Here is a 23,554-nt window from a genome sequence, read left to right on the forward strand (position 1 = left end):
GTTATGCACACATCGTCCTTTCATTATTTTATATTGATGCACACATTGTCTTTTAATTCTTTTATTTTTATACACATATTATCTTTTAATCTTTTATTTTATAGCCATGCACATATTGTCTTTTTTATGATTTGAGCGTTATGCATACATTGTCTTTTAATTATTTTATAACTATACATACATTGTCTTTTAATTATTTTAAAACTATACATACATTGTCTTTTAATCATGTTATAACTATACATACACTGTCTTATAATCATTTAATGAACATGTAAACACATTGTTTCATAATTTTATTTGATGTATCATTGTACATACATCCATATTCTATCACTACTTTTCATATAACTTTTCTTTTGATTTTCATATACTTTCATATATTATCATTTTCTTGCCTTGGGTGGATGTATAGGTTTTTAGTGTACATACAGGCAGTTCTTTTCTGTTCGATACTATCACGTTTTGATTAGATTTCTTTTCCACGAGTTATCTCCCTTCTGACTCTTACGTTGTATGCTGATGTCGAAATCCAATATCCTCGATTTCTGTCAAAAATAACACTTTAATAGCAATTTCTATTTTACAATTTTAATTAACACAGCTGAGCTTACAACACATACATTTTACTCTGGATTTCTTTCATACAAATGATAAATATTTATCCTGGATGTGTCATTCAGGGGATATGTCGCACAATTAGGTTAAATCAGAATCCAAAAAGAGGAAAAGAAAAAAAAAACCATTTTGTTATATTAAGCCTTATCTTGTGCTATACATGACTTTTTGTTCTAAATTTTGAAAAAAAAATCTCTTTAAGTTCGGATATACCAAATTATACCAGTATCTATGATAGAATTTATCAGTTATATTCACAACTAAGATTCATGTTTCCATTCAATCGTTTTTGTTTAATGTTTATTCAATCTGGAACTGGGAAATTAACAAAATTATTGGATTTGCATGTAACTGTTATATTAATGGGGTAGGTTTTGTGTAGTATCAAACTGAAAAAATATCCGAAATACCGTGTTACGAGGAATAAACATCGGATACCATTTCAGTATCAAGATACTTTTAATCCTAAATTCAAAATATACAATACATGTGATACAATTAACAGAACATTAGTCGGTAAGTCGATATATACATTGTTCAATGTGGCTGACATTGTATAAGGAAAAGAAATTTAAAGTAATCACAGAATATCTGTAACTATATAAATATTCAAAACAAATTTTATTGGTCATTTACAATTGATACTAAAACATTTCCAAATATATATCAAAGTCTGCATTATCCTTTGAGTCATGATATCTTTGTTTGATTCTATATACACAATGTACAAACAAATGAAATGCTGAGATGATAATTATAAAAGATGAAACAGTCTATATGGAAACGTTTAAGATATAGAAACAATTGGGTTCAGTGACCAGCCAGGGTCAACCGTTCTGTAGTAAACATTGGCCTAACCATACCCTGGGTGATCTTACAGAGTTATCTACCTTTGTGGGTAGGTAATTATTGTGACGTTATGCGTTTGCGAGCATAACGTCATACATTTTGAAGAAAACGATGCGAATTTCGCTCACAAAATAATGACATCAAAATAAACCTACCTCTAAGGGAGGTAACTCTGTATCATGCAAAAACAGAATAATTATACAGGGATTAAGCTATCATTTAGAACTAAATAATGTGTACGATATGATGAGGTAAAGGCACGAATGAATATTTTCTTTCACGGGACATCACTTGTGAAAACGCCAAATCCTTACCTCTCGTGGAGGTCGTAGTTTCTCCTACCAAAGGGAAATAAAATTGAAAACCATAGTGCCTCAATAAGATGCAAAATGGTATATATCTTACTTTAGGTAGACTATAATAATTCATTTCACCACATCAGTGTGTTTACAGCATTCGAGATAACAAAATCGAAAAAAGATCCGTGTTCACCACATTGTTCGGCCGTTTTATTCTTTATATTCTCATATCAAAAATCATGAAATGTAAACAAAAGTGTTATGATTGAGCGAAAGATATAACAATATACACACGAAATGAGCCATAACAGGATATGAAAACTGACAACAATAGATATGTTTCTGTCCTTTTTTGATACCGGACGACAACAGTAGTTATGAAATAATGGTAAGTTATTTACAGCTCAAGCCTCTACAGACGATGGACAGCGCTGGGTGTTACGCGCATTTGATAAACACAGCTTAAAGAAAACAGGGACAAACACAACAAATGTTTTTGTCATATTTGTGCTATCTGTACGTCTATACTATTGTTAATATCCCAGCATGATTACAGCTACAAGGCCTAAATATAATAACTTTCCATTTTGGTTTAAGATACAAGCTGATTGAGAGATTTACATTAGCGGGTAGAATGCTAGGATTTGAAACGCTAAAATAAGTACATGTAAATTTAGGAAAACATTACTGTTTAAGGTAAAATTAAACATCAAATACGTTTACAGAAATAACATAGTTTCCCCAAGCCTCGAAGGCACGGGGAAATCCCTTATGTATTAAAGGTAACAACTGGATCATACATTAAAAACTCAAAGAAATCGCTGTTGGGTATAGTGTCTTTATCCCCTTCTGTCTATTTTCACAAGAACATACAACATCAGAGTCTGGAATCTTCAATAATATACAATAAACCATTTTCGGTATGTTTTGATTTGTCGATCGAACAGGCTATATAATTTGATTTGAAGCTAGTATTGATAGATCCACTCTGACGGATGTAATATTATTGATATTAATTGTAAACCGGCTGCAAGCTTTGTCTCTCTCACTCAATGTAACTGGTAGGTTTATAGCATCCTCCGACTGGTCAGTGATTACACAGCTCCTTCACGACTGATAGCCGTACACAGACAGAAGCTGAAGATCACACACAGCAGCTAAACAGAAACAATGAAGTTATATAGTATTATTAAATTTAAAATGATGGTGATCCATCAAAAACAGTGGCTTCAGCAACAACAAAACATACTTATACTATTACTATCATTGAAAACTTCAAGCCTCTTATTTAACTTCAAAATAAATAATTTATTGTATCCCGCACACCATTCGTGGCACTATGCCCTATGTAGAATGAGATACTGATTGCAAAGACAGTAAAATCAAAATAAATGATTTTATATGCATTTAATTAGACATACAGTTTCGAGTATACATCAATTATTGTCCAAATCTTAAATATAGTGTATGCTTTGTTGGCGAGGGAGCATGTGACATTGTGGACTAAAATCTAGTCCATTAACTCCCATATTAACGTTGACAGGTCTACGTTTTATTTAAACGTTATTGGTACAGCTGTGTATATACCAAACTTTGTTGGGAAAGATATTAAAAAGTAAAAGATATGTAATAATAACAACAAATAATATGTTTCATATCTTACTTGAAATATTCTATTTATAAGCATCAAAAATGTTTTTCCAAGAGAGACCTTTAATATTTTAGCTGAGGAGTGACTTTCCAAATAGTAATTCTTCAGTACTCTTGTACTTAAATGATGTGAAATACATTGCAGATTAGTAGGAAGAAGGTGAAATTATCAATGACATTTTATATATCAATCGCAATCTATTTCTCATGTACGTGGAAAAGTATATATAATCTGGGAAGGCCTTTTCGAACAAATACAATTTGAAATATGAAAATAGTCTCTTTTGTTTTGTAATATATTAGTTAGGTTGGTTGGACATTTACATTTTTCCTCAATAGATATTGATATATTGTCTTAAATCATACCTGAAATACGAGAATACAAACACCAACAGCGATGAAAATGGTTGTATACTTTGAAAACAAGTTATCCAGCTTCGTGAAGCACCCCTGTGAATAAAAGAATGATGACATCGATTTTAAATAGAAAGATTGGAAACAAGGAAGATCAAAACATGATTTATGTTTTATGAGCATTATCATTTGATAAAATATTACAGTATGTAAAGATAAATTACTTTGGCAGCTAATTACGATCATGAAACTGCGCGTGCTTTTAAAATTAAATATCATGTAATTGCAATAGTTTTTATGTTTGTATTGTTTATTTTACTTCAATCATTTTGTATTGATTTGTAAAGGTTTAGTTGCATAGACAACATATATACCTCGTTTGCAAGAGAAGCGCTGCACGTCGTTGCTGGAGTCGCCGCTGTGGAAGGGCAACACTGTGATGGTAAGAAGGTGGCGGAGGATTTGGGGACGATGTCTGTACTGTTATAGATACCGCAACACTGGAACTGTAAAATAGTCAAACATGTTAGAATACAAAATGTATATACCGTGACATTGGAACTGTAAAATAGTCAAAAATGTTAACATATCTACCGTGACATTGGAACTGTAAAATAGTCAAACATGTTCACATATCTACCGTGACATTGGAACTGTAAAATAGTCAAATATGTTCACATATCTACCGTGACATTGTAACTGTAGAATAGTGAAACGTGTTCACATATCTACCGTGACATTGGAACCGTGACATCGGAACTGTAAAATAGTCAAACATGTTCACATATCTACCGCGACATTGGAACTGTAAAATAGTCAAAAATGTTAACATATCTACCGTGACATTGGAACTGTAAAATAGTCAATCATGTTCACATATCTACCGCGACATTGGAACTGTAAAATAGTCAAATATGTTCACATATCTACCGTGACATCGGAACTGTAAAATAGTCAAACATGTTCACATATCTACCGCGACATTGGAACTGTAAAATAGTCAAAAATGTTAACATATCTACCGTGACATTGGAACTGTAAAATAGTCAATCATGTTCACATATCTACCGCGACATTGGAACTGTAAAATAGTCAAATATGTTCACATATCTACCGTGACATTGGAACTGTAAAATAGTCAAACGTGTTAGCATATCTACCGTGACATTGGAACTGTAAAATAGTCAAACGTGTTAGCATATCTACCGTGACATCGGAACTTAAAATATTCGACCGTGTTAACATATCTATATGGAACTGTAAAATAGCCAAATATAGTACAAGTAGCTTAACGCGTTAGCGTATTTTATGTATGCTGTGTATTGCTAGATACTGAAAAGTAAAACTGGTTTTTTTATTTTGTTTGTCGCTTTTTTATTGATAATTTAGAAGGTTGCTGCATCATAACGTACAAACCCTTCGTAGTTTTTTCAATACACAAACATTCCAACCATCGAATCAATTAATAGTTTCTTTTTACAGGGTGATCGTGCAAATATGAATGACATAACGCTATTATAACGAATAAAGCCATTGTTGTGACAAAACGATTTTGATGTTCTTGAATACATACCTCTGTAACGTAATAACGATACATTCTTCAAATGCAGAAAAATGCGTTTCTGTGTTTCTTGACGGTATATATTGTCATCCATTAAGATATTTATTAGAAATATTTGGTATGGAATGAAAACGTGAAATTGAAACATTACGTTTTTTATCACTTTAGCATAAAAACATGTCCAGATAAAGCGAAATGATTAATCGTCATAATAATTCAGTGTCTGATATGTCGAGTTGAGTTGTTCTTCTTGCATCACGTTCTTCAGATATTTTGCTATCTTTATAACTCATGTTGATCAAATACTTGGTCTGAAATCTTAATCTTGGTCACGTTTATAATTTGTTGAATGTCGTATTATGTACTACCGTGTTGTTTTACCTACCGTGTTAAACAAGTTGTTGAAAGCTTTGGTGATCTTTTCATGATCATCACCGGCTTTACCGTAATTGTCTGTAATTAGTTTAGTTGCCTCGTCCGAAAAAGAACTGTTGATCTGAAAAGATAAATGACAATTGAAATAGAAATAGATACATTACATTCACAAATCTACATGTCGAGTAATTTTGATTTTCAAGTTTTTGTTTGATAGTGATACATGGGTCTAGTACACTTAATTAGATATTAGGTTATGTGATTAATGATAAGTCTATAGGCTGTTGATAAGTCACAAGTGGACACAACTATCAAGTCTACATGCAGACTTGACGAATGGCAAAACAATTGGTACTGAATATATTTTACTTTACAACTAAATGACAATAACTTATCAAAATGTAAAATTACTAACCTCGCCCTTGAAAGACGCAAACAGAGCTATTCCGGCGATCTGTACGATCATCAATAGAATAACAATAATGGCATACTGAAACAAAAATAATACTACATTGTTATCAAAATTACAGTAGAGCGATGTCATATCAACATTGACCATTATGTAACATTTACAGTAACATTGATACTTAAATAAACAATGACTGATTCATTCATTACAAGGATCGAAAGACCACGAAAACGAAGGGAGGAGACAGATGTTAAACGATTAAAGGGTTGGAGAACCAGGGCGATAGGTGGAGGTAAAGTATGGAAAGGAAAGGTAAGATCGAAGGAGGGAAGTATATAGAAAAGAGAAAAGAGATCACTTTGGTTACTTACGATTACAAGCATCCATCGCCATTGACAACATGCTCCACAACATCCGAAGAAGCCTATGGCGAAGATGATGAAGCCGACGACAATGAAGATGTTGGACATCCGATCAAGCATTGTGTATATGTCAACCCCACCAACCATATCAAGGTTAATATTATCCAGTACATCTTTGATGTCATCCTGAAGGAAATCTTCACCAAATTTGAAGTAGAGTCCTGCTACCGCTATACCTAAACCAAGCAACTGTAACAGAACAAATTTTTTTTTTATATGTGACATGGCTTTAGTGACTAATTACTTGATAAAGCGCATTATGATAAAACGTTAATTTTAAGGTTTGGTAATCAATATATTTTATAAACTAAGCCATATTTATAAGACCTTTTATTAAACAAATTCGTGAGTATAGTGGTGACAATTGTTAACCCATCGCACATTGCAACAAGACCAGAATGTCTACAAAGATTAGTCAGAATATAAGCGGGAAATAATACCATCGTGTGGACAAGCACGGATATCTATACATACATTTTTTTAATATTGAAGAAAATAGCTTTTACAGCAGAGGAGAGATACAAATAATGTACTTGTATGTTGGTATGAAGTATAAAATAAGAAATATACAGGTATTACTGAAATTCGTAGTAGATCTACAAGTACATTGTTTTCCATAATGAGTAAATGTTTGGTAAGGTTTAAAATCTTGTAAAATAGTAATTTTTACGTTAATTTATCATATCGTAGGTGTAGGTAAATGGTTATGCATCTGTCCTAACATTAGATATTACTGTTGACTCGTAGATTGTTGTGTTGTATGTGTATTTTTGGAAAATATGCAAAAAACATTTAAATTTCACAGGGTGCAGTACCTATTACTGTTGCTAAATAACCATGTCATTATGTTTACTAGTGTTTATAGCATGTAGCAGGAGACATGGTTTGACCGGATTCGACTTTACAAAGGCATACTTTAATATGGGAATTTCGAAAAGAGAAAGACACGCAAATAACTGCTTTATATACGGAAATATTTTGCATAAATATTCTGAAATCAAATAAATACATAAATATGATATTAACGTCGATAATTTCGCTATAATTTGTCAAACTCAGTACACGACGATCTATATCTGTCTAGTAGACAGGGTTGGTTCGTTATTTGATTAACATCCTATTAACAACCAGGTCATATAATGACGGCCACCCCCTCCTCCCCCCATGTGTAAAAAGTGTTGCGGTGTGTGGATGTCTGTATGATTTGGAAGACTGCGGTATCTTTAGGTTGTGGCTCCTTGGAACTCTTGCTATCTTTATGATGCTACATGTATCTTACTGATGTTAACAGGGATATATAGCGAATTAAAATGCTGGTCAGGGCGATGCTTTCCGAACGCTGACTACTTTGCAAGGAATCCAGTGTTTGATGTCCGTCATTTAAAAATGATAAAATATTTATTATCTAAACACTTTTTCATAGCACCGGACTCAAACATTGGGTGGTTAAGTGTTCGAAGGAGGTTAATAAGTATCCGTTCAAGGTAGGAATAATATAACGACATCACAATATATCCTAAAGTGCATTAATCATGCGATCAACAATTGAAACAAGTCAACTATTATTCAAACACATTTTGAGTGCGAAATACAAACAACAGCACGTGTATCAATAACGGATGTATAATCATGTGACAATTGATGACACGTGATTAGTTTCTATTATTAGGCCAAAAAATCTCGGGTCGGGAGGATTTTTAAAAAATGTCTTTCACTCTTAAATAATGGCCGGAATCGGAGTCTGAGATCGAAATCCCGACTTTTATTTTTTTGTAGAAAAATGGAAAAAAAAATTAGGGTCGGGGTAAAAAAAATAGGGTTGGTCTGGTTACCTTTAACAGACATATTATTTGTATTGGCCTTATATATTACTAACATACCGATGTCTAATAAAATGTTAGACATGTTTTTGTTTCTAAATATTATCTTGTTAAAAATCTATTTTCCACACTCTCGAGTTTTACAGTGCGACATTGATAATTACCATGACAACACGGAGCTTATGTAAACACCTAACGCTGGCGACCATACCAACTTACCGGACGAGTATTGATTTTCCACGGCTTTATATCAGATTTAATATTCTAATCATCGACCTCAGTGTTGTGAAACAATTTAGCGACATATGTCGAACTGAACTGGTGATGTTCATAATGATAATATCATCTTTATATAGTATATAAATGTTTATTCTAATAATGTATTTGAAAACATAAGAAAATTGTTTTTTTTATCATAAATATCCGTTGAAGACGTTGTTAGGGGAAAATAGGAGGAAAGGTTTGTATGTTGTGTAATGATCCACACGTATAACTGTAAAAAAATGCGTCCTGCCATAAAAGCCCACATACTAACTAAAACTTATCTCAATTTTATTCCCTTTATGTACGAACAACAAATTAGAATCAATGTATCCTCCAAGGTTTTCACTTAATCAAGGCAAATAAAGCATTTAGTAAAAGATCAAATTGCCTTGTTATTCTTTAAAATTTTTCGGGTTGCTGGTTTCATATAGACAACAGACATAAGATTCCTGGAAATTTAACGAAATTTTCCTGGAAATTTTTTAACGAAATTTCCAGATAAGAGTTTACACATACAAGTGGTATTTATAATTTCATGTTAAAGTATTTAACTGGAATTACCAAGTTAGGTGCTTTAAGCGAAGTAAAAGGTGAATGGTAAAACGTTTTCAGAAATATGAACAATTAAAGAGTTTCATCACAATTATTTCACATTACAGTTTGTGATTTTGACTTAAACTACATCAGTCTAGGATAGAAAACTGGCTGTGAAGGAAGTTAGATATGCGTTAGATTTCAAACTCTACAGGTGAGGTCTGGGGTTATCACTGTACAGTAGCGCGGGCTATCAGCACACTAAATGCGTTCATTGTCTCTCTACACGAACTGTAAGTGCTGTAACGTGTGTTTATACCTGGTAGGATCGACTACTCCCTATTTATACAATCGCTATCTGAACACATATGGCGGCCATACATGTCCGTTAGGTGTCGAAACACATCTATTTTTTCTTAATGTGGAAAAATCATTTCAGAAAACGCAAATTAAGTTTTGATAAATAGATTCATAAAGTCCTTTCGAAGGCATGTAATACTTTTATTAAAATATTCAATATCGAAACAGTTTTACAGTCATATACAATGAAATTGAGTTGGCTTGAGTATGTGGTATGCCCTATTAAACACTGATCATTTAAGGGCATGTCAAAATAAGGTAAAAGAGATAGCACATACGTATATATAGCATGTCCTACATTATCTTGATACTCGCAATCTCAATTTAGAAAAAAAATGAAAAAAGTAGAATCCCCAGTACCTTAACAGCTAGCTTGGGTACTGTGACTATCTAATGTTTCTGATACCCATGACGCAAGGAAGTAGGAGATGTATTGTCATTGTAATCGAATTCATTACAACAATGAATGACAAGACGACTACAAAGATATTGGCGATTGCTACACCGCAGATCACCGTCATTCTAAGCCATTTCCCATCACACATGTACCGTTGTCATCTTACATCACAGATCAAAATCTGTCTATAACAGCTGGACAATCTAAGTGTTCACACATGTGATGCAAATTTAGATGAAATCGATAACCCCCACCATATCAATCTAGGTTTAATCACGTCAATGTATTTCGCCATTTTAGGTCTAAGTCCAAACCAAATAGATTTGAAGACGAACGCCGTAGGTGACATCTCAATCGGGTAGCGGTGGCTAAAACCCAAGCCGGAATATATTGTATCGAAACTATTCCTAAAAACAGCAAATAAACTTTTGGACATTCGGATTTTGATACCTCAGTTTTCATACACAGAAGGGAAAAACACTTCAAGTGAAGATGGTATTGACGACATTGAAACACTAGATGTGTCCTTATGAACAAAGAAGCTCTCTAAATTCTATATTGCATTTTCGATATAAATTGAGGAGTTAGAAACATTGCATTTCATATAAAGAATAGTTAAAGTCCGACTGATAAGGGCGTTGAAATTGGTCTTCAGAATTAATGTTTTCATGGTAGACAAAAAAATTTCATTCAGTATACTTTAGGTAAGAATATGTACACATCGTAGCATGTATCATGTCTATTCACCGTACAATTTTAACATATAATGGATAGACTCAGCACTTGAACATGGTCGTTTGTTAGCTATTTAATTGGAATGCTTGCAACGGTGCTTTGCCCCCCTTTTACTGTAAACGTATGTATTTTAGCAGTAATTATATTGCAGCGGTTTTTTGTACAAGTCATTTTGCGCTAAAATATTATTATCTTTCCTGAATCTTATTTCTAAAAAAAACAATTAATACGAATGCATGAATTCATCACTGCACTAATATGTTCAAAATCAATTTTACGTTAATGATTGCGCCAAAATAGGTGTTTGTAGTACATCCTCGTGGAGATAATTCTTAACGTCAGTCATGATAGTGATCTAAACGTGAGGTTGACTTTGTATATTACATACTTCCAATTTTAATTACAGGTAAGGCTAGAACCATTTAATTAATATAGACTGTTCGGACGGACCTAATCGCATTAATAACTTGATTAAGGATGGCGATAAGACAGTGTATTTCCATGGAAACGGACCTGTCATCGTGGATGATATCCTTTCGTATTCACGTCTGGTTCACGAACAGAATATCCTCATGGCCAAATATAGACCTTACAACGGTAGGTTAGAACAAAACTGCAAGATATAATTAAGCTTCCTAAAGCTCTATAACATATGTGTGATAATTATATTTGATAATATACGAGATAAGGGACATTTTAGTTGATTAGTAGCCATCGCCATGAACATGCCAATAAACATATCCACATGGAATCGAAAATCTCATTCTTTCTTTTAAAATTTCTCACCGTTTCTGATAATTTTTTTTGAATATACAAGAAATGTAACTCTTAAGACTTATAATTAATTTCAAAATAGTGTTGCTGTAATTCTTACACTTCAAAACATAGTTGATTTTTTACCTTGAAATGTGTTGTTGGGTATGCATTGTTTCTAATGCAATTGATGAACTGGACTATGACATTAAAAAAAACACATCACATATTGTTTTTTTCAGATACATGAAGAAAACGTGTTACTGAATTTACATATTGTTAGAATACAATATGAATTATCTTTTGTAGTTTTTGACACATTCAGACTTGACACTAAGCTTTACGTAATTTTGGGATAGAGGGATGATGTTGTCAATGTTGACCTGAACCCACGCATGATCAGCCGACTGACCACTGATACATTTTGGCCTGATTTATGGTCGTACTCGCCCTCATTCCTGATCGATAGTTGTCATCGTTGGCCATTTGTTTACAGTAACAATTTATCTCAGCCGTTTTTTTCTGAAGGCAAATAAGTGTAACAGCTGCGGTTTACGATCAACATTTCTGGTTTTTCTTGCACACTATATACATTCGGACACTGTGTATACCACAACTTATATAAAATAACCAGTGATCAGCATAATAACCGCCTACATCACCTCGCCCGCTCCGGTATTAGCATACATCCACAATTAACCATAGGACCTATACCGATAGTAAGTATAGTGCATATGTATGAATGAATACATAAAACGCTTGCCACCAAAGACACTTTGCTAGATGACCGATACTTTTATTTATCAAAGGGCGACTCTCCCTAGATATGCCATGCATCATCTTAGAAGGATGCAATGTTTATAGTAAATGATTTTATACTTTCAATAATGCATATCGTTAGGAAATAGGAAATAGTAGATGGGAAAGTAAAAAAATAATAGAGTGAAGTGAATTGTTCGGAAACAGTTACAATCCATGTATGCATTACATTATATATGTTAGGCTGTGAATTCATTCTAAATTATTCTACCTCCGTATGTTTTTATTTTTTTATCGCCGCAGTGAAGGAAAAACAGACAAGGTAGGCAGTGTATTTAGTATTAAAGGAGAGCGTTACATGGTGTCTAATAAAATCACATATAGAAGATCAAAATATTTAAACCATCTCTCTTCTCGAATTACTTATGAAAGTGATAAAGGAATCAATTCGTTTGCTTCCTTTAATTACATTTGCATTTTGACATTGTCAATAACATCGCATATATTAATGTTCTGATGCATGAAAGACTATTCCAATATATCCAAATGCGAACTATAGTTCTAGAAATGATTCCAGACGTAGGCTAGAGGTCATGATATATTTCTATTTGAATTTATTATAGGGTATGGTAATTTCATAACTCTTTTTGTCTTAATTATAGGGGATGATGCTAAATAAGCATTGTAACTTATCAAATCATAAACGTCAACCATACCATCCATAAATTAATAGATTAATCATTTCTGTGGCAAAGTTGAGAAATATATTAAAATATTAAAATATGGCTGCAATAGGTTGCTCTATATACAATAAAAGTACATTAACTAGACAACTCACCAGGAATATTATATTGACGACTACTAACACCACTTTGGCCAAGTTCGCTCCACATCCAGCCACCATTTTGTCTGTTTGTGTGTAAATTAAATACGATCTCGTCACTCAATCACGTGTCCTCTTAATCTGCGTCCAGTTGCTACTATGACGTCACACCTGAAATTAAAGGACACCTGTCATCACCAAACAAATGGTATAGATCAATAATGTATCGGAAACGTTGAAAGCTACATCGTCACAGTCAGTCAGCACTGTGTATACTATACCGATTGGATACTGTAGTTCATACTGTAATATTCACTGTAAGGTGTGAAACGTAAAATGCGCCAATTGTCGTTTAAACATCAATTGGTGTCACCAGGTCTTGGCTTTTTATGCAGGATTCTGTTTTGTTCGTAGATTACTGCACGAGTGTAGATTAGTTCTCTATGGTCGACAGTTTCAGTTATCTGCTAAAACTCCTTAGTAAACACCAGGTATAGTATGTAATGATTAAAAAAAAAGATAATTGACCACGACCAAGCGCTCAGGATAAAGCAAAACCAAATTCTACATAAATTCAATGTCAGAGGTTCAGATTTGTTATTAATTTGCTTTTTTATTAATAATGCTACCAGCTATTCATAGGTGACCTATTTATTCACAATCATCAGACCTTCCCATTGATCTGATGGCGGTACGTGACAGTAACAACTCTCTATAATGCAAACAAGCTATGCTTCCCAATACATTTCCATGGAACTTTCGTCAACACTTCAAACTTTTGAAAGGCCAATGCCGATTTTCTTGATGAATGTAAGTTTTAAAATTCTAGTATAGCATTGTGTTTAAGATATGCTAACTAGTCTGGAAAACATTAACTGTACATGTAGGGTTCAGTTCTGGGCTGAGGAAACGTTTAGAGTTATCTGAACTTTAATGGTACACCTACATGTATATGTTGTATGGTAGATATAACTCATTAACTATGGTAATGATACACGTGAATTACATGTCGTTATATAAGCATACACAACTGACATTAACATATATACGTGTACTACTGTAACTACATAAATTATTGTAATAATTCACTGGTTTGGTTATAGCATCCTAACTTTACTTTTACGTCTGTATCCTTTTGGCTCGCTTTTGTTTATTTCAAACATATCTTATACTAATGAAACAATAGAACTCCGATGTCATTATCTCGTAAGCAACATGTACTACACCAAGCCCTATCAGTAATCGGCGTAGAAACCTGGCAAGTAATACCAAGTTGTTATCGAGGTATATACAGTCAGCGATAAAAAATCTTGTTAAATGGTTTAGTGGTTAAGGTGTCTGAAATTATAAAACCAGTTATATGTCTGGGCCAGATTAAGAAATGTGAAAACAATACGTAGTTTTAACGTGTAGGAAATTGTATTTTCCTTTTTGGTTTCCAACATAACAATTACAATTTTAGTTTCCCTACACATGTCAAAGGTCAAAACACAGGAAAAGGACTTTGTGATAGTTTCCAGCTATAGATAACTAGTACAACACTAACATTGCTCCCAAGCGTAAGAAATGAAACTCTACCGCCACAAGCACAAGAATGTCTGGTATCATTATATCTTACTCCCTGCTAAATGGCTTTGTTGATTTGCCTGGTACACATCTCATAAGAATGGCGAATGACAATGAGTTTAATTAGAACTTATCTAATATATGTTGGGCTCTAATATATGTTGGCCCATTAAAAATGCAGATTTGACGCTGTAAGCATGGCTGTGTTTGTAAACAAGTCACGGATGAACGTGCAGTTACATACAGGTAGGGTAAATAGTGACCAAATTTACATATATCTGTCCATAGGCAGTGTACAGTAGGTTTAAAATAGAGTATGGGTCTAATACAACTAAATAACTACTAACAGACACACCTATAAGTAAACAGGATGTTGTTCATTAACATTTCGGAATGTTAGAATCTACTCTAATAACAACAGACAATATTCATATATTAATGACCATAGATTATATGAAATTAATATTAATACAAACGGATCACCCGCCGGGGTATGGACTATCATTCCTACAGAATCTCTAATTCTTACCACACAATGTTATAGACAAAGACCACGTTTCATCGAATCTCTTAACACAAAGACAATCATTCAAAATCATAAATCTCTAAAATACTTCAGTGATGCTGATGTCTGGTAACTTAAAAGAGAAGAAATCTCTGTTACCATCGTAACATGCGACGCTAGTCTGAGATAGAATAATACATACCCGGACACAAAACAGTGCTGCCCAAGGTGTGTGTGTATGTGGAAATCCTAATACGTGCTAGTGATTATCACACAAAGTGAACACTGTTATATACCAGACAGTGTGTACATTTCACTGTAATAGACACCTGTCTATATTATGCGTGTGTATGGCTGCCGGACGTCCGCGCATTGTTAGCTTGAACTACGGAAATTGTCATCGTAATCATAGGATCGCGTATTCATTTTAGCCGGATTTTCCAGCAATGACATCTTGACCCATAGTATAAACGCTCTGGTGGCCGTACCCTGTAATATTGTCAGCATGACATACGATGTAGCTACGAATGGCTTGGTCATCTAAATCCTTAACATTTAGTTAATACTATGTCACGATGTCGGTCTATCACAGAGAGTTATCAGCGAGTGTAAGTATTTTTCATGATTGCGTAACCATTGCAGTATTGTTAGCATGATATGCAATGTAGCTTCGATTCTCTGTAATAGACCGACATCATGACATAATGATATTAAAATTTTAAGGGTTTAGACGAGTGTAAGTATTTTACAGGATTTCACAACTACTGTAGTATTGTCACCTAATGTATTAGTACCGGAGCAAAGCATGGTCTACGTGTTACCACCCACATCCTAACAAACTAATGTTTTTACTGGACCTTTATGATCCACTTATTACGAAATCAACAATAACTGGGATGAGCTTTGATAACGTGTCCATGTATTGATCAAATGTAAGAAATGAGATCATAAAAATGACTGGATATACGCTAATGATGTAAGAAAAGAATTGAAAATAAAAGAACCAATAAAATCCAAGATGGTCACCTATCGTAGTCAATAAAATATGATTACTACTATAATTCATTGCAAAACAAACCCTGTCAAGCAATTTGGTTGCAATATACTGTCTCAAATGAAATAAAAGAAATCAATCGGTCAAAAATATCTCTGGTATACAAGTACGTCCGGTCATGATGTCATCCATGACGCCTTATTGAAACATGAAAAAATGGAGAATGAGTATCATAATGAAAAAGCTGCTAATAACTCAATTCAAACATCCTTTTTTGGGGCTCTGTACAATGTTTTAAAAACTTAACTTGAAGTAAAGTTGTCTTCTATTCTATGACGCTTTATGTTGTTTGCCTACCAGGGTATGTAAAAGGTTGAGGCGAAACTAAACTGTATGAAAGGCATAATATAATAATCTTTTCTTCTTCTTCTATTTTTCGTAATGGAACAATATCGTAACTTACGTAGTTCCTATTCCCTTTTCAAGTTAATTCAGTTTCTTGGGATTGCTTACAGAAACTTCCAATGGATAATATTTACAAAGATCGGAGGAGTACACCTGTGTAAATTTTATTGAAAATTTCAGTGGAAAATTTCTTTAATTCATTACACTGTCAACTATTACACTGATTTTTGACTTTAGCTTCGTGACTGTACGCTGAAAACCCCTTCCCTGATGTTCTCTGTGACCTGACCCATATCTGACGCGGTATGTCCCTAACATGCGAATGTGACCTAACCCAAATTCGAATCTTGATGTACAGAGAGCATGTATAGGCGGCGATGAAATTTTTTTACTCTCTAAGAACAACAAAATAAAAGAATTAAGCTAATTTATTTAATTGCAACATGTGCATGGTTCTTATATTCTAGATTACAATCCAAAACAAAACTACTAATTAAGAGACAAAGGATGATGTAGAAACCTACCAGGCGATCATTCTGAAAGTCTACGACAAAGAACTTTTAATTTATAATATTGAATTATTTTTATTTTTAGAACCCATTTTTTCAGATGTCACGAAAACTTCCTTATATTTCACAACCCTGAACAATAGCACTGCTCCTCGCGACACGTTTTCTGAAATACGGCAGTGATGTTTAAATAGATATGGGTAGTAGTCAGAGCAAACCCCCACTTATCCCTAGCTCATATCTGTAATTCTACCCAGTCACGATTACAAAATGCAAATATGTCTGTCACTTTAACCTGTGGTGGAGAGCAGTGGGTATAGTCAGACTTAGGGTGGCAAACACTATAATGTATTATTCAGTGGTTAACAGGAGGAAATGCGAATGTTTTTGTTCCCTCAGACATTGAATATTACCTTCGCTATACAAGTATTTTATACTTAAAAGTGAAAATTTTCTAAAATTAAGAAAACGTTTTATTTCAGAATAAGTTTTAGCACAGGGTCAGAAACTTGATGGTTAGTGTATAATATTGACACCCTCTACACTATGAACCAGGTAACGAGTGGATGGGTGAGGAAGTTTGTATTTGTTGTCTAACTGAGAACTTGCACCTTCAGTTGTATTGTTAGGTTATGATAACTATTTTTCTTCCATTTATCACCACACTAGTCATATCCCAACTGACGAGTTCAGGACAGAAATGAGTCTGAATAATGTAGTGAAAAAACATTAAAAGTAATGAATACCGTGGCTTTGTAAAATAACATACAGAGCATTATATCACTTCTTTATCTTCAAAACAAGAATTGAAATCTGTAATGGTTATAACGCAATAGTTGCTGAATTGGTCTTGCTAATTTGATCTATTGTATTACCTGTCATGTACACGAGGGATTGATAAATGATTGCTGAGGAAGATTCATTTGTTTACATTAATGTAGATAGATAGACAAATATTCATTGCATTGTGTAAACTCTGTGTAATCTATAACGGGTAACTGTGCGATATCGCAACAGGAAGTAAGACAGGTGAACTTATTAATTTATCAATTACTTACGTATTGGGCAACGTATTATTGATGAAAGCATTTATTGAATGTTTTTATTGGGTTCATATTTCAATCAGGTCTATGGAATTACTTAGTAATCTATAGTCTGACATTGATTGGTAACTTTACAAGAATGCACCATTATTCAGTTGTACATGTGATTTATGATATTAACTAGAATATTTATATACCACGGGAGCTCTACTACAGTGGGACTATAAACAATATTTAGACACACGTTTTTACTACAGTGGGGATATAAACAATATTTAGACACACGTTTCTGTTACAGCACCATTTAAGGTGAATTTCTATTTGATGTTGTGACGTTATCGTGTACGGTAACAATAGCAACGATTGTGTTTGATAACAGATGTACAGTAAAGAGTATATATATATATCCATTATGATTTCTCTGAGTTTATAGAGAAATCCAGGAAGTACTTGAGATTAAATGTCATGAGCAAGTGAAATACGTTTTAAAAAACGAACCACTTGTGTGAAACAGATACCTATACAAACAAGGCCAACAGGTTTGTCACGATATCTTGTTAAAGTCGTGTGATCACATAAATCAAAAACCCATGGAGTTTAATAGATAGAGAATTCAAAGATAAATTTTGAAAACTGATAGAGTAAAAGAAATAACAAGATACAACAGTCTCGCATGACTTAAGGATATTCTTTGGTCAGATACACTCTCGTCCGAGTCTAGGTTCAACCTTCGACAAAGAGTTTTTGTCATTTTCAAAAAAGTAATTATCTCTGTTTGTAGCAAGATGCCATATTAAAAATGTGTCAAAAACACCTATATTGAGAATAATATGTACAAGATTTTAAAGAAATGACCCATTTAGCGGTCGTATTAAAAAAAATGTACTTTCGCTTCGTAGAAAGTCGCAATTGCAACTTTTAAGTTATCACTTTAATCGGAAGCGCCACAACGTTTTTAGCTGGATGGAGTTAATTTTTTTTTTGTAATTTGAGGACAGTTCGCGGTGATTAATCGATTAATCTACTAAATATCCACGTATGAAATCATAACATGTCTACTTTGTTTGTTTAACGAAAATGAGAAAATATAATTTAGTGTGTAACTGATATATTCTCATAAAAAATATCGTCTTTGTCAATTCTGCAAACATTCATACATATCAAACACACCAGCACATTTTTCTTTCATTCTCAGCTAAAGTATGAACGTCCATTTCCAAAAAAAGTTGGTCATGAATCTAATATCAGAGAATCAATGGAATCAGAGGAGATCCTTAATAAGAGTTTCACCAGTATTTTTCCTCTATTGGAGAAGAAGTTGAATAATTAATTTGTTATAGATTCAGCTAAATCCATAAAATGTGCCTGTATCACATTTATGATAACTTAATATAATCCCATGTCGAATTGTACATCCTTGGAAGGATGTAAATCAGAATCTGCTCTGGTGATTCCAACATTAATCAAAGTGTTTTTGTAACTCCAATATTGTAGCTAGTTGCTATATAAAAAATATGTAACAAAAAATAATAAAAAAAAAAAATAAAAAAAAATTGACTTCTATTGCTTGTAGAATTTTTAAATCATGAAAATAAACAACTCTGTCGAGAAAAGAAAACTCGACTTTACGGATACTCTTTAAAATTAGCACCTATAAAACATTTGTTGAAGAACACAATTGATACAGTCACCACAGAAACACGTGAGATAACATTGTACCACGCTGGATAATATATTGCCCGATTCTGAGATAAGTTGACTCTTAAATGTGTATTGCAAACCAATAACGCTTCTAGAAACTTTACGGACAAGGGTGTTTCCCTATAAATTACCAATTGTTCGATGTAATATCTGGGAAGTTAAGTACCGTTCAATTATAGCTTAACTTATTGTATATCGTCTTGCCTTCCTGGGTACCCATATCATGTAGGTATCGCCTACACGTAAAGATTAAGTGTTTGTTTGTCCTACGATAACACTGGCTTAACCAATAATCTACAGACGTATATTATGTAACTAGTTGATAACGAGGGGAGTGTGTGGGTAACGTAACAGGGAATACAGGGGATTTTGTGGTCGAGTCCAATTTATCGTCGATTAGTCCCATTTCCTTGTGATGGTGACGTCACATTTTGACGTGACTTTTGTGACATCATAATCACCGGAATGAGACAGAAATGGTGGGCTAATAGAGCGATCTGGAAAGAGGTAGAAGTCGGAGGAGGATGACACAAGAAGACCTAAACGAGACTAAGTTACAATCTTATGATCGTTGTCTGGGTGACAATATTTTTTCTATAACAGACGAATCTACACGTATTGTTTCATTTTTGTTATAAATCTTTTTATAATCAGACGTGTCCGAGTGCGCCAGTGAGCAGAGCGCATCTTGGCGGAGAGTACTGTACAGTACTGGATAACTAAGGGAGGGAATCAGTCTGTAGGCCTGGCGCTTTTTTTACTGTCCTAGGAAATATAAAAGCGCCAAAGCAAAACAGCCTGATATTTCTATTTCAATATTCAGAGGGTAATACCGCACTAACAAATAGAAATAATTTCCAGTTAACAATCGTTTACAATACATACCTTTGCAGTGAATCAAGAAAAAGACGATAGGGAGAGTTTCGAGATCGTGAAAATGACGTCGTTCCGGTGAATGTGACGTCATGTTTTGGCGGGACTTATTGGCGTTACAATCACCGGAAGGTTCTATCGACGTCACTACCTAGGAACTGCTATTTAGGCCTAGTTTGTTTTGTGAGATTACTGACGATGTGCATTTTGGTAAAAAAAAAATGGAGTTAAAAGTAGTTGTATAATAAAGAGCACGCAGTAGTTATCTGTCAGTAAGTGCGGCCAACAGCTGCAGTTAAAATATATATTCTTAATGTAGATCTATGCTCCGGAAGAACAAGTGTTTTCTGTACCTACAGAATCCTCTTGGATATCGGTTAGAAATCCAAATTAGGTTATAAAAGAAGCAATAACAACATATATCCGTTATAAGATGGGTTGTACACAGTAGACTATTATAGTCTATAGTTTCTGCCCAGCGGTCATTTAAAATGTAGCCTGGGTCATACTGTCGACAGGACCTCGACATATCAACATGATGGGAGTCGTATTTAGCGACACTGAGGAATGAGCGGTCATTGAAAAGCCCTGCCGGCTTAATTCTACAATGTCAAGAATGAAAACTATGTGGTATGCATTTGTAAATGTTCTCGTGTCTATGGTAGGACCAAGTTGTACTTGCGATGTTTTTCACACCGTCATTGAAAATTCAAGAAAAAGGATCATATATTCTGATATATTATAAGAGCGAAATGTCGAGTGTAACAGAACGCTAATATATGCTACCCGATGGTAGAGTCTTTAGAAAAATCGACCCTATTATCAACTCCATTACCTGTATGAGTGTGTCGTTATACGTACATTAAAAATCTTGAGTTTTAAAGCCGGTAATTATTACGCGGATAATGTTTATTCTTTTATTCGTTAAGTATTATTAATGACTTTTTGACACGCACCAAATTCTATTTAGAAGGCTGTAACAGTCTCAGGTCTAGATGTATATAGACGAAATCTTCGTTATCGAATGAGATATGTTTGGTAGTCAACTATTGTCATTCTTAGCACTTACCGATCAGAACGGCAGCTCCAGAGAAAAGCCGTCGATTACCTTCTGTTTCCTTGTATATACTCTCAAGGCGTGGTCACTTATAGCGTAAGTTCTACCTTCAAAACTAAATGATTCACCCACTCGTGCTCAACGGAGCCAATTTCGAAACCTCAAATGAATAAGAGTCTCACGTCAGATTATGAAAAATCAGCGCTTGCGCAGAATGTAAGCTGATAATTCTGGCCTCCTAACAACGAAGTCACGTCCTTAATCGTGAATGAGGAATGATAAACAATCGGCTACACAGGTAAAATCTCTCAGATTGACACGGACAATGGATGGTTAGGTTCAATTTACACTGACATCAATTTATAATGCTCGTTATTAAATCTACTGATGAAATGTTTAAATTTGATATAAACATTTTCCACGTGTGTGTCTTCATATGAACAGACAGCACTTTATACAGGTGCAATAACTTGTGAACTAAAAATTCACTTTATGTAATTATAAGATCAATACAAAGGGAGGTAACTTAATGCGATACTAATAGTTTATACAAACCAAACAACGTCAAATTCGGAGTCTGATAACCTGTTGACAACGGGGGCGTATGCTGATGTCGGTTTGTGTGTTACTCTAAACTTCAGTGAATTTCATAATGTCTTACAGAAAAATATTATTTTTGTCATCTTTAAGGGGAAAAAACCAACAACAATATGTGTAGAGATAATGCTATTTGTAGATGTACTATGAACGCTTAGAGTACAGACTAGCTTTGAGTATAGCGTATTTTGTTTCACACGGGTATGATCGGTATTTACTGTTGACCTACATACTACGCTTCACCTTTTGTCAAATCTCTGAAATCTTACCTCTACCCGGATCCGACATTCACCCACTCTTTTTTTTTAATCTCCGACATATACGTATACATATCAGTGGCGTAGGAAGATAAAACGTAAGGAGTGAAAGGAGGGAGGGGTGGAGTTGTTTCTTACTCGCCCCGCATACCCCTCCTTCCTCCCCAATCTGCAATCTTTAATTTTCGATTTGTCTTCTAGGTTCCCATTTTTTATTCAAAGAATCTAAATATTACATGCTATTAAGAGTCCTTACACAGGAGGAGAGTGATTCAATATACAACCTATAGACTTTTTCACATTACTTTTTTTTTAATATATCATTACATATAATCCTTGTACACATCTATAGACATTGGCGCCGCTAACAGGAAATTTATGAGTGTATAATTCAGCAGTACCGAATTCGCCTTCGAACATCAATCTTCGACTTTCATTTCGATTTCGATTACACTTTTTACACCTTTGCTACCTTGTCATATGTCTGAAGAAGTTAATGATCATATTGTTGTAGTTCTACATTGTTATTTGTCATCAGTATCAATGTCCCTCCCTTCTGTTCGATGAAACTGAAAAATTGTCCTCCACCATTTTATGTTTGTCAATGTGGAAAAGGTTGTAATGTTCCCTATATGCTTGTTATGCATTTGGATGAAATAAAAAAATATAAAACTAGTCATCAAATCGTCCTACATAAATACCCACTGGTTGTGTAACAGATATCATAAATTATACTGTCCATCCTGAAAAAATGTTAATAAATGTGTTATTAAAACACTTCAATGTCAAATATTATCCATAACTCAGTATTCTGAAGTAATGTACCTTGGTCAGTACATGCACTCAGTATTCTGTAGTAATGTGTCCGGGCCACTTACATGCACTCAGTATTCTGTAGTAATGTGCCTGGGTCAGTACATGCACTCAGTATTATGTAGTAACTTGCCTGGGTCAGTACATGCACTCAGTATTCTGTAGTAATGTGCCTGGGTCAGTACATGCACTCAGTATTATCTAGTAATGTGCCTGGGTCAGTACATGCACTCAGTATTATGTAGTAACGTG

At 34.0% G+C, this 23,554-nt stretch overlaps 1 protein-coding gene across 3 annotated transcripts; it reads right to left on the reverse strand.

Annotated features, from left to right (window-relative positions):
- Nucleotides 1-575: 575 nt before the first annotated feature.
- LOC138317839 (tetraspanin-8-like) lies at nt 576-21,976 on the reverse strand. 3 transcript variants are annotated; one of them, XM_069259762.1, is made up of 8 exons: nt 21,648-21,976; nt 12,998-13,153; nt 6,487-6,726; nt 6,122-6,196; nt 5,717-5,827; nt 4,145-4,276; nt 3,783-3,866; nt 576-2,923 (listed from the first exon to the last, which is right to left on the reverse strand). In XM_069259762.1, the coding sequence occupies exons 2-8, from the start codon at nt 13,061-13,063 to the stop codon at nt 2,861-2,863; spliced, it is 771 nt and encodes a 256-aa protein (XP_069115863.1). In that variant the 5' UTR covers nt 13,064-13,153; nt 21,648-21,976; the 3' UTR covers nt 576-2,860. The 3 variants fall into 3 exon arrangements, with proteins under 3 accessions (XP_069115863.1, XP_069115867.1, XP_069115864.1); XM_069259766.1 differs by lacking the exon at nt 21,648-21,976 and adding an exon at nt 20,591-20,612; XM_069259763.1 differs by lacking the exon at nt 21,648-21,976 and adding an exon at nt 15,256-15,411.
- Between the last annotated feature and the right edge of the window lie 1,578 nt (nt 21,977-23,554).

This window comes from Argopecten irradians, chromosome 3, assembly GCF_041381155.1.
Source record: "Argopecten irradians isolate NY chromosome 3, Ai_NY, whole genome shotgun sequence".
Classification (NCBI taxonomy): Eukaryota; Metazoa; Mollusca; class Bivalvia; order Pectinida; family Pectinidae; genus Argopecten; species Argopecten irradians.